Genomic DNA, 12,348 nt, shown 5'->3' with positions numbered 1-12,348 from the left:
GCTGTTGCCAATCCTCCTCCTCCTCCACTTCTTCCCCTTCTTTCTCTTCCTCTTCTTCTTCTTTCTCTTCCCCTTTCCCTCCTCCTCCTCTTCCTCCTCCTTTTCCTCCTCCTTCTTCTTCTCCTCCTTCCCAACCCCCACCCGCAGTACATAGTTGTATATTTTAGTTGTGAGTGCCTCTGGTTGTGCTATGTGGGACACCGCCTCAGCATGGCCTGATGAGTGGTGCCATGTCCATATCCAGGATCCAAACAGGCAAAACCCTGGGCCACTGAAGCAGAGCATGTGAACTTAACCACTTGGCCATGGGGCTGACCCCTCATTATTTCTTCAAATATGTTTTCTTCCCCTTTCTCTCTCTCTCTTCCTTCTGGGATCCCTGTAACAAGAATGTTAGTATGCTTGATGCTGTCCCATATGTCCCTTAAGCTATCTTCACTTTTTGCCTTCTGTTTTCTTTTTACTGCTCTGATTGGGTGAGTTTCACTGACCCGTCTTTCAGTTCACTGATCCTTTTTTCTTCTTTATCTAGTCTGTTGTTGAATCCCTCTGGTGTATTTTTCAGCCAGTTATTGTATTCTTCAGCTCTGTGACTTCTGTTTGGTACATTCTTATATTTGTATCTCTTTGCTGGCATTCTCATTGTATTCATCCATTCTCCTCCTGAGTTCAGTGAGCATCTTTCTGATCATTACTTTGTTTTGGTGAGCAAGATTGGTCCTGAGCTAACCTCTGTTGCCAATCTTCATCTTTTTGCTGGAAGGAGATTGTCACTGAGCTATCATCTGTGCCAATCTTCTTCTATTTTGTATGTGGGATGCCACAACAACATAGTTTGATGAGCAGTGGGTGGGTCCATGCCCAGGATCCAAACCTGTGAACCCCAGGCCATTGAAGTGGAATGTGTGAACTTTACCATTACACCACTGGGCCGGACCCTATGATCATTAGTTTTAACTCTTTATCAGGTAAATTACTTATCTCTGTTTCATTCATGTTCTTTTCTCAGGCTTTATCTTGTTCTTTCCTTTGGAACATATTCTTTCATTTCTTCATTTTGTTTGACTCTCTGTGTTGGTTTCTATGCATTAGATGAAACAGCCACCTCTCCCCATCTTGAAGGGGTGGCCTTGTGTAGGAGATGAACCTTATCATTCAACCTTTCCCTAGCTCTTGTTTGTCTCTCAAATCTTTGTGATTGTCCAAGCAGCCTATTTTATTTTTAATAGCTCCCAGTAGTTGAAAATGTGCCAAGACCTGTCAGTGTCCCAAAGGGGAGGATCTCAGTCAACACCTAGATTCAGTTTGATTGGAAACAAGACCCTGAGGCATCAGCTTTTAATGTACTCAAATACACACAGTCCTGTGAAACTACAAGCATGATCCCCACTGGCCACCAGAGCCTAGTGATCTGGAGGTTTCCCTTTGGCAGCAGTTGCAAAAATCAGGGCTCCAGACAAGTGCATAAGCTCCTTTCTGGGAGATACCAGCAAGCTGCAACAAGGCAGAGGGAGACCTCAAAGATGGTGTCCCCCAGCCTATGTTCCCTGAGAGCACCTCCACAAGCCTCTAGATGTGTGCCAAACCTGAAGCCCACCCCTTAGGCTGAAGCTCCAAGACAAGCAAATAGGCCTCTTTTGCAGAAACATTGGGTTGTGTTTCAGTTTACTGCCTGTGCAGTGTCTTGGGGGTGGTAGCCTACCAAGAACTGTCTCTTTGAATGTTACAGTCCCATGGGACCCAGGAGCACAAGCCCCCTTGGCCACCAGAGCCAGGCAATCTAGAGACATCCTCTAGGCAGCAGCCCCAAAGACTGGAGCACTAGAAGTAAAAACCAAGTCACCAGAGGTGTTGAAAAGCTCCCCTCTGAGAGATACTGGTGCTCTGGAGTGCAGCAGCAGGAGAGTGGGAAGATAGCATCTGTCCTCTGAGGTTTCTGGGAAGGATTATAGTCAGCCCCGAGGTGTGTGTTTAATTAGGAACCTGCCCCTCGTGCCGCAGCTGAGATGATAAACCAATAAGTCTCTTTGACAGAAAGATTGAGCTTCTGGGTCTGTTGCCTCTTTCTGTGCCCTGGGAGTCGTAGCTGTTTAAGAATTCTTTCTCCATTGCTTATGGTCCTGAGGGATCCACGACCGTATGCATCTTTGGCCACCAGAGCCAGGTGATGTACAAGTGTCCCACAGCAGCAGCCACAAATATCAGGGCATCAGACACTGGCATAAACTCCTTTCTCAGAGACATCAGTGAGCTGGAGTGAGACAGAAGGAGAGCACAGGTTGCTTCCACCAGCTTCCATTCCCTGAGAGCCCCTCCATAGGCCTCTCAATGTGTGCCCAACCAGAAGCCTTTCTCTCAGGCTAAAGCTCCTGGTCAAGCAGACAGGCCCCTTTCCCAGAAAGACTGGGAGTGTGTTTCTGTCTACTGTCTGTGCAGTGCTCTGGGGCGGTTGTTTGCCAAGAACTGTTGCTCCAATTGTTGTCCCATAGGACCCAGGAATGCAAGCCCCCAGCCTCCTGAGCCAGGTGATTAAGAGGTGTCCCCTAGGTGGCAGCCACAAAAACTGGGGCAGCAGAGGCATGCGAAAGTTCCCCTCCAGGAGATACTGCACTTTGGAGTGTGGCAGAGGGAGGGTGTACAAATGGTGCCCACTGGCTGGAGCGAGGAAGAGGGGGATTGTAAAGGTGGCACCCACTGGAAAGAAAAGAAAGATGTCACCTGCAGGCTGGAGAGAGGCAGAGGGAGAGCATAAAGATGGTGCCCTTTTGGGGAGGCCTAGGGTTTGAGGAAACAACAAAAAAGATAGCACCCTCCAGCCTCCATCCCCGGGAGTATTCTAGCAGGCCCACAGATTTGTGTTGCGTTAGATGCTTGCCCCTCAGACCGATGCTTTAAGGTTAGCAAATGAGCCTCTTTCACATAAAGTGTGGATGGGATGAGCTGCTTCTGCACCTAGCCCTGGGACGAGTGAGTCCAAGTACGCGAACCTTTAAGAGCCATCTCTCAGATTTCTATGGCCTTGTGGGTCTCTTGGACAGAGCACTGTTGGTTTTCAAAGCTAGATGTTTTGGCGGCCCCTCTCTCAGGTGGCGGCCTTAAAAGCTGGGGTGCATGATGTGGCATTCCACTCCTTAACTCCTCAGGGAGAAGCTCTGGGTTTTGAGTTCCCTTCTGATGGTGGGTTGCTGTGCCAGGGGTAGGTTTGATGGTGAGATTCTTTCTCAGCCTCTTCTATCCACTTTGATGTGGTTTTTTTTTTTTTTTCTCTCTTTTGCCCAATGTGTAGTCATGGCTCTGCTAGTTTTTAGGCTTTTATTTCAGAGGAAATTGTTCCATATGTGGCTGTAGGGAGGATGGCTGAGGGAGGATGTGAGTTCAGGATCTTCCTATGTTGCCATCTTGAAATGGAAACTTACTGTGCATCTTAGCTACTTATAAAGAATCTGGCACAGAGCCTGGCTTATAGTAGCTGGTTGATAAATGGCAACTAATACTAACTCCCAGATCTTCTTATTCCTAGTCCAGCTCTGCTTCCACTTTCCTACATGGTTCCCCCCATATAGGATACTTCAAGGTCTAAATTCCAACTTGTGGACAGACTCCAGAATGGCTCCCAACATCTCCACCACCTGGCATTCATGCTATTCTGTGACCCTTTCCCCTCAAGCATGGGTGGAATGAATGACTTGCTTTTAACCACTAGAATTTACTAAAGGTGATGGAATGTGCATGATTAAATATATGTGATTATGTTCCATACGATTGTAACACTGATCTTTCAAGGAGACTGTCTGTCCCTTGCTGACTTTGAGGAAGCAAGGGGCATTTTGCGAAGACTCATGTGGCTAGAAACAGAGGCCCTGTGTCTGATAGCCTGCAAAGTAATGAATGTTGTCAACAAACATGTGAGCTTGGAAGTGGATCCTTCCTCACTGAGCCTCAGATGAGACCACAGCCCTGGCTACAGCTTCATTGCAGCCTTGTGAGATTCTAAGCAGAGAACCCTGCTAAATCACTCCCAGACATTTGACATGCAGAGACTACGAGATAGTAATAATGTGACTTGTTTTAAGCTGCCAAGTTCTGGTATTATTGTTATACAGCAATAAGTAACTAATACAGATTTTTATTCATGCAAATAATTATTACATTATTTTGAAGGGAAAAGGGTTTTTACAAAGTTTTGGATTCTTTAAATTCTACAGAAACAAGAGCTTACTGCTTTACTGATGGTCCTGTTGAAAACATTTCTCAAAGGCAAAGCAGGTAGTTTTTATCATTGTGTGGAATAACAGCTGATGCTGAATATACTGGTCTCATAGTTCCCCCTCAAAATTTAAGAGCTTTCAGGCCTTGTGTTAGGAATATTTATCAATGAAGATTCAACCTACAGCATTTTTTTATTGTGGTAAAAAACATAACATAAAATCTACCATCTTAACTGTTTCAAGTATATAGTTCAGTAGTGTTAATTACACTCACATTGTTGTGAAACAGATCTCCAGAACTTTTTCATCTTGTAAAACCAAAACTCTATACCTATTAAACAACTTCTCTTTTCCCCTCCTCTTCGTCCCAAGTAACCACCATTCTACTTTGTTTTTATGAATTTGACCACTTCAGATACCTCATATATGTGGGTTCATACAGTATTTGTCTTTTTGTGATTGTCTTACTTCACTCAGCATAATGTCCTCAAAATTCATCCACGTTGTAGCATGTGACAGGATTTCCTTCCTTTTTAAGGTTGAATACAGCTTTTTAATGTTTTTTGTTATGAAATGTTTCAAGTATAATGAAAAGCATTAAAAAATCTTTGAGGGGCCGGCACAGTGGCGCAGCAGTTAAGTGCGCACATTCCGCTTCTCGGCGGCCCGGGGTTCGCCGGTTTGGATCCCGGGTGAGGACATGACACCACTTATCAAAAACCATGCTGTGGTAGGCATCCCACGTATAAAGTAGAGGAAGATGGGCATGGATGTTAGCTCAGGGCAAGTCTTCCTCAGCAAAAAGAGGAGGATTGGCAGTAGTTAGGGCTAATCTTCCTAAAAAAAAAAATTTTTTTTATAGTAAGAAATGCTAATTATAAACCAACTGAAGCTTTCTTTGACTTAGGAATATATGAAGTGGGATAATAGGGCATTTTGAGTAAGCACATATTAGTAGACAAAACAAGTGATTTATTTTGCCCATTTCTTGGTTGGTAGTTCCAGAACAGCGTTTGGCAGACATGACAAAAATGTAAAATATCTGAAATATACATTATCATCTATATTTAATTAAAAATTAATTCACACTATTTCCACATAGTAACTGCTAAATCAATGATAAAATAGATACCTCTTTATAATGAAATAAAAATATGGTTAAACATAACACAGAAGGAAGATAATATTTTACACAAAGATAATATTTTTATAATAAGCATATGGGGAGTTATGAAGTATTAGGTTTCATTCCTGTTGTTAACTTATACAAATGCAAAATAAAGGTGAGAAAGAATAACCGTTTTGAAATACTTCTTATCATACTTTAAAAACATATCTAGCATAAAGTCAAAATGATCTGATAAATCAATGACTTGTCATTTAGCATTCCCAACTATAAATTTTATTGCACTTATGGCTATAGTAATTTCACTGATCAAGTGTAGAAGAGAATTCTGCAAGCTCTTCTCTCTTTTCTACTTTTCTCTCATTCCAACTCATTCCATTCTTCCCTTACTATATTTCTTTCCTTTCCAAACAGATCCATAGAGAATTTTTTCTGGAGGAATTAAATCACTTCCCAGGATTAATTTAGAAATGCACAGATTCAATAAAAAATAATGTTAAAAGATGAACTTTAAATATTTTAGAAGACAAAGAACCCAAATGTGAAATCCTATAACTAATTTCATTTAGTTTATTGGATCAATTTATTTTTATTTTGACTTTCTATTTTAGTGTCTATTCTAATACAACATATTTATGCAGATTTAGCACATAGATCATCACTAAGCTGAAGGAATAAAGTCAACTGTTGCCTTATATTGAATGCTATGTAATTTTATAGGTTAGATTAGATGGAGAGTCCAATTCTCATAAAAATTTTTTACAGTTTGTTGTTGTTGTTGTTTGAGGAAGATTAGGCCCGAGCTAACCTCTGTACCAGTCTTCCTCTACTTTGTATGCCGGCTGCCTCCACAGCATGGCTGATAAGTGGAGTAGGTCCGCACCCGGGATCGAACACAGACTGCCAAAGTGAAGTGTGTGGAACTTTAACCACTTGGCCATGGGGCTGACCCCCTCTTACAGTTTTTTAAATGGTCTGCATAGAATTTTTAGAAATTCTTTCAACCATGTCTTAAAACACTTGGTTCATGATTATACTGGCTAACTAAAGTATATTCTTTAAAAATAAAATATGTTATTTGGCAGGCAGCTGGCTACCTGGACATTGATGGTTTTTATGTAAAGAAATAACGCAAGCGATTTTCTAAGGTGGGCTCTCCTCTCCAAGCTTTTACTCTTTGAAAAATGTATGAGTACTTTCCTTTGGAAATCATGTAGTCTACATGTATTTTATAAAAATCACAGAATGTAGGAACATGGACAATCTGAGAACATCAGAAACCACGATGTTTGACGTCATATGGTTTAAAATAGTTCGTTATACAAAGCTTCTCGCAGATTTCCTATAGATTGCTCAATGTTCTAATTGTCTTTGTTGTCTTCTTTCAATGACAGCCCTTCAAACAACTGTGTTCATTAACTGCCCAGTAGATGAATAACTACAGTAGGTATTTGGAGAGACTATAGTTATAAAGGGACACAATATTATACTGCAAGGCCTTCAAGGTCTTTATAATCTATTATCAGGCAGTGATAGGAAGGATGTAATAAATATTACTTTCCTTGGCACAGAGGACACTGGAACACATTCCGTCTGTGTGTATCAATGTAATGGAAATAAGAGAAGTATCAGAAACTGTGGAATAAAGAGCTGTGGAACAGAGATTGCTTGAGTGAGTTCTGAACATAATTTTGGGAGAAAGATGGTTTCTGGTTGGAAAAAATGGCAGGCATGTGGCTTGAGCCAACAGGATGATGGGCAGTTGCCTGAACATGGAGCCATTGGGTATAGGTTCTGAAAGCATACGATTGGAAGTTTGAATCTGATGTTTGAAAAACCACTATAGCAGGGATATGATTAAAGTTATACTTCAGGAGACTGTTTTTTGTGGCTATGATTAAGATAAATTGGATGAGGAAGAGGCTATGGGAGAGGAAGCTGGTACAACGGTGGGTATTAAAAGCAATTAAGACCTGGACTTAGGCTACACCAACACAATTACATTGAAATTTTCAGATGACCCTCAGGGGGCTATGTGAGTCCATTCAACTTAACATCCAAATGTTGTATTTAAAAATCCTTAGGGAAAAGATTTCTGAACATTTTGCTTGTTGTCATAGATACTTCAAGACTGAAAGAAGAAAAAAAAATAATTCAAAGGGAACACGAGATGGCAGCAGTTATACCATATACAGAGAAATATTGAGGAAAGAAAAACATTCGAAATTATTTTTAAAAGAAAAAATATGTAGCACTTTATTCTTTATGTGCTGTATTCCTTTTCAGTTCAGAGATTACTCAGTCATTGGTTTCATGCCTCACAGCACATCTGAGGTTCATTCTGACTATAGTAAAAATCCTACTTCATTACATGTGATTATTTCCTAAAATAAAGCTGTTGCTGTTTTCTGCAGATTACTGTTCCTCTGTGTTATCTGAGGCAGAAGAGTTCTGGATGGTGCAAATTCGTTTTAAATGTTCCAGCATTGCTTTTTCATCCTCTTCTAGTCTTTCATCCTTCCTCAGTTCCCACCTAAAAGAAAAATTACATTTTAGTGTTTTTTTAACTTCCAAACTACTGTCAACACTCAGTTATTCAAGGCTTGAGTATGTGTAGTCGCTGGTTTATTGAGGCGTGTGTTTCTCCTTGTTTATTCTTGTGCTGACTGCCTCTCGAGCAACACAATTCACTGGCACTGCTCCTGCAGAGCGGGCCAGGAGAATGGGAGAGGAAGGTAGTGCAAGCCAGCTCCACTCCAGGATAAAGTTTTAAAGTATTGTTTTAAATGAGGTTTCTGTATTTCTAGATTATAAAAATTCATAAGGCTTATTAGGATACTGTTGTTGTAAGTGCCCTTGAGTCGATTCCGATTGACTCTTGACGACCCTGGGTACAGCAGAGCAGAGCCCTGCCCAGTCTTTCTGTGCCATCCTCTCACTTTCCAGGCATTGTGATATGCTCCACTGCTAGTCATAGGGTTTTTGGGGCCAATTTTTTCAGAACTGGGTTGCCAGGTCCTTCTTCCTGGTTTGTCTTAGTCTAGAAGCTGCGCTGAAACCTGTCTACCATGGGTGGCACTGATGGTATGTGACACACGGGTGGCGTAGCTTTCAGCATCCCAAAAACATGCAGCTGCCACAGTTTGACAACCAACACACTGGTGGTGTGGGTCCCTGACCAGGAAGCAAACCCAGGCTGCGGTAGGAAAGTGCCGAATATTAACCAGTGGACCGCCTATCTAGATATACGTGCATATAAATAAAATCTAGAATTAGCAAGTAATATGCAGATAATTTTCATAGTATTTTTCCCTCACTGGTCAACATAGCAGTGGCTTTCAGTTGCAGACAGGTTTGCCAGGAAGACTTTAGCAGCAAGAAGAATATCAAGCTAAATTGAATATACCTTAAAGGCAGATCAGTCCATTCCCAGAAATAAGATCAGATTTGAAGTAATCAAGTTATATCACCCAAGAAAAGTAGCCAATTGTTAAGCAAGGTTCCATATAGCATTTGCTTAAGGAAAAGAGTCAACACTTTCTAATTCTGGGTGATTGGGAGATATAGAACAAAATGTTAGAATATGGAACTATATATGTATATAATCTTGCAAAGTCAATATTATCACAATAACCCAAGTACAGTTAATCCTTCCTTCTCTTCTTCGTCTCTCAAATATGCCACCTCCCCAGACTGGTCCAGCACTCCAACAGGGAATTGTCTGCATAGATTTCCTCTCTTTTCCTCACTCCTATTTCTGCCAACCCCTAAGCCATCCACCCTGATACGTTGTCACAAAAGGATTTTAAAACCAATGTTGATACATCCTAAAAAACCCTCTGTTGTAAGGGCTTCAAGGGGATAGGATTTCTAACCACAAACAAGTAGCTGTTCGCTGAATGTCTTCCAGAAGCCCCCTATTTCATTATAGTCAGAACTCCTGGATAGCAAACAGCCTGTCAGACATGAGGAAAGCATACCAAGTTTGGGGTGAGATTTTTCTGGTTTTGTTTGAGCGCTGAAAAGAAAGCACGGGCACTGCATTTCCTTAGAAGCCTGCTAGTAGGATCCTGGTTCCCACACAGCTTTCCTTGTTGGAGCACTGTGTTCAACATGCCCCGGCCAGCCCGGGGAGGTGGCATGTATAACACAAGAGGGAAGAGAAGAGTGGAGAGATAGGGGAGACCAACTGAGAGATTAGACCTGGGTTTAATTTACATTTCTTCTTCAGCTGCTGCCTTGGATTCAACTCATTTCCTAGCACCAACCTTGGCTGGATCAAAAAACTACTATTTTTGGCCATCTGAGTTTCTCCATACGTTCCCATGTGGTCAGAGTTAGGTCATTGGTTATACAGGTTTTAATGACAACTTGAAGGATAGAGATTTTTCACCACCATGCTGTTCAAAGCAATGTCATAAGGGGCAATACTCCTAAAATCAGTATTTTGGGTTTTAAAAGTTAGCCTATGAAGTTACCTTATACTGCTTTCATGGAATTTTAAAGATAAAACACTGACACCCACCATTTTATATAGTTAAACTTAGGCATCATATTAATTTGCATGTCAAATTGAACTCTTTCCAAGCAGGAAAATAAACATTGGAAAATGCTTATATAGCACTAACTATGGGTTAGGCATTGTTTTAAACACTTGATAGATTACTCTTTAAATCCTTGCTACAAAATGTTATTATTCCCATTCTATAAAGGAGTAAACTGAGGCCAGAATGTTAATGTTACTTGTCCAAGTATCTTTGGATTAAATTCAGAGAGTCAGGCTCTGGAGTCTGGGCTTGTAAATGCAACACCAACCATGGTTTTAAAACCATTTTACAGGTGTCATTAATTACTGTTAAAAATAATTTAAATATTTCATTTCCTGAAAAATGTTACCTGAATTGGTCTAGATATTGATAAAAAGAACTTTCTAAAATTCATATAAATATTCTTAAGGAAATCCAAACATGAAAAATTAGGTTTGCCTTTTTTCTCCCACAAAAAGGTGTTAATACATACTGTACTGAGTAAATGAATCATTTTATGAATGTATATCAAGAGAACAAAATATGCAATGTGCACTTAAATATTTTGATCATTGTCTCTACTTGTGAAAATTGAAAGCACACTCTATCTGCTTCATTAAAAAAATCTGTATAATTAATATAATTTAAATGAATTGTATACTTAATAGAATCTAAGATAAGGATTTTTGAAGCTTCATGACAATTATAGGTACTTCACAGTATAGTCGAGCTGTTAGTAATTAAGGATATTAGGCAAAGTTATTTACCTACCACAAACTTCTTATATTTGCTTTGTGCTTATTAACAAGAAATCATTTCATTAGACAATAAGAAATTACGAAAAGATAGGAGAAAAATATTAGAACCACATTTTCCCTAATAATTTTATTTTTATTGAATAAATGCATTAGGGACTTGAAATGTGTATTTTTCACAAATGTTGTCATATTTCATATGTATAGGTTCTTAAGAGAAGTTTCTCTCTAATTCCATCATAGAGTTTTGGGCTTTGTTAACACAGTATAAAAACAAATCAATTCTATCAAAAAACTGTTGGAAGAGAAAATAATCTATCACTTGGTCGAACACAATTGATTGGGCAATCTGTTTAAAATGTTTATCCCTAGTTTCTTCTAATATATTTAAAATCTGTAGTAGAAGCATGTCCCTACAGAAACCAAAAAATTTTGGAACCAGCATATTCTAGTTTTCCCTAAAAAACATTATGAATTGATATTTTTGTCTTTCCTGACTTTGGGAGCCTACTCTTTCACTATTGCTAAATTCCCGCCCTGTCTACTGTAGAAAAAGCTGCCACCTGACCACCCCTCCAGCTGGTGGCAGTGAGTATGTTGTGTCATAGACACTGATGAGCAGCAAAATCCCACGAGACCCCAGTGATCTGTACCATAATCTTAACTATCTTCTTGAATCTGCTCCATCTGTATGTCTTCTGGGTGGGGGAGCTTGGCCTACCCTTGACTAGAGGTCCCTTTACCTATCCAAACACAACAGGGACCCTAAAACCTGGGCTGAGATGCTCGAACAGAACCAGCAGTCACAACTTTGCTCACCACCACTGCTCAGATTGACTTGGGGGTTCTCAGCCTTGGTAGGTCTTCCTGGATTTACACACACACTCAGATCTGGACCAGAGGTATCTGCCTGCTCCTTTGTATGTTATAGGAATGTTAGCTAATATTTTACATGTACCAGACCATGGGCAAAGAGCTTTCTCTTTCTGCTCACCTCAGTGAGCAGTGGTGGGTTTGGGTATCTAAAATGAGATTTGAGGGGTACAAAATAAAAACAGTCATTGGTCAGTGAGTAACTATTCTAGTGATCAGTTTGATAGACTTTTATTTTGGGGGGCTTTGTGGATAGCTGTGTGTCTGAGCCAACCAGGAGAGCCACGCTTGGGGAGTGGTTAAGCATAAAGTATGCCCTTGGTAGTGGGGGTCTAGATTGTCACAGAAGCAAGCCCTGGGGCACCCTTACTGCAGGAAAGAGCAACCAACACCAGACAGATGAGGAGTGTGAGAAGTTCTCAGAGGCATTTACTATGCCCTCTGCTAGGAGAAAACATCTAAAATCTGTGAACTCAGCAGTATCCTGAATAAGAGTGCAGGAATCACTCTGCCTTTGGGTTGAAGCCACATTCTCTTCTTAGTTGAGTCACCTCAGGCAAGTTTCTTAATCTCTCTGAGCCTCAGGGTTCTCATCTATAAAATGGGGTCAGAATGTTTTGCTTGGAACATGGCCATGCTCATTTATTTATGAACAGCCTATGACTGATTTCACTCTATAATGCAGAGTTTAGTAGCTGTGACTGAGACCGACTAAGAACACACGCCCCACAAACCCTCAACTTTTTACCAATTAGACTTTTACAGAGAATGTTTGCCGATCGCTACTCTAGTGCTACTCTAGAACCGTGGTTCTTAACTGGGGTGACACTGCCTCCCAATGGGGAAATGTGGAGAGTATT

The 12,348-nt window shown here is 40.6% G+C and overlaps 1 protein-coding gene across 42 annotated transcripts in view; it reads right to left on the bottom strand.

Moving 5' to 3' along the window:
* Positions 1-5,159: 5,159 nt before the first annotated feature.
* The window catches only part of KIAA0825 (KIAA0825 ortholog), a 366,519-nt gene continuing 359,330 nt past the window's right edge, over positions 5,160-12,348 (bottom strand). For 31 of the 42 annotated variants that reach the window (XR_011525681.1, XR_011525682.1, XM_070571368.1 and 28 more), the window contains one exon: positions 5,160-7,867. Coding sequence is in view for 29 of the 42 variants with exons in the window: in XM_070571368.1 (XP_070427469.1) it covers positions 7,750-7,867 (118 nt within the window). In the remaining 13 variants the exon portion in view is untranslated. The remainder of the gene's footprint in view (positions 7,868-12,348) is intronic. The other 11 variants (XR_011525671.1, XR_011525683.1, XR_011525674.1 and 8 more) reach the window with 1 other exon arrangement.

The sequence above is a fragment of the Equus przewalskii genome, chromosome 13 (assembly GCF_037783145.1).
Source record: "Equus przewalskii isolate Varuska chromosome 13, EquPr2, whole genome shotgun sequence".
Taxonomy (NCBI): Eukaryota; Metazoa; Chordata; class Mammalia; order Perissodactyla; family Equidae; genus Equus; species Equus przewalskii.
Note: the sequence above shows the minus strand (reverse complement) of the source record. Positions and strands in the feature narration are given on the sequence as shown.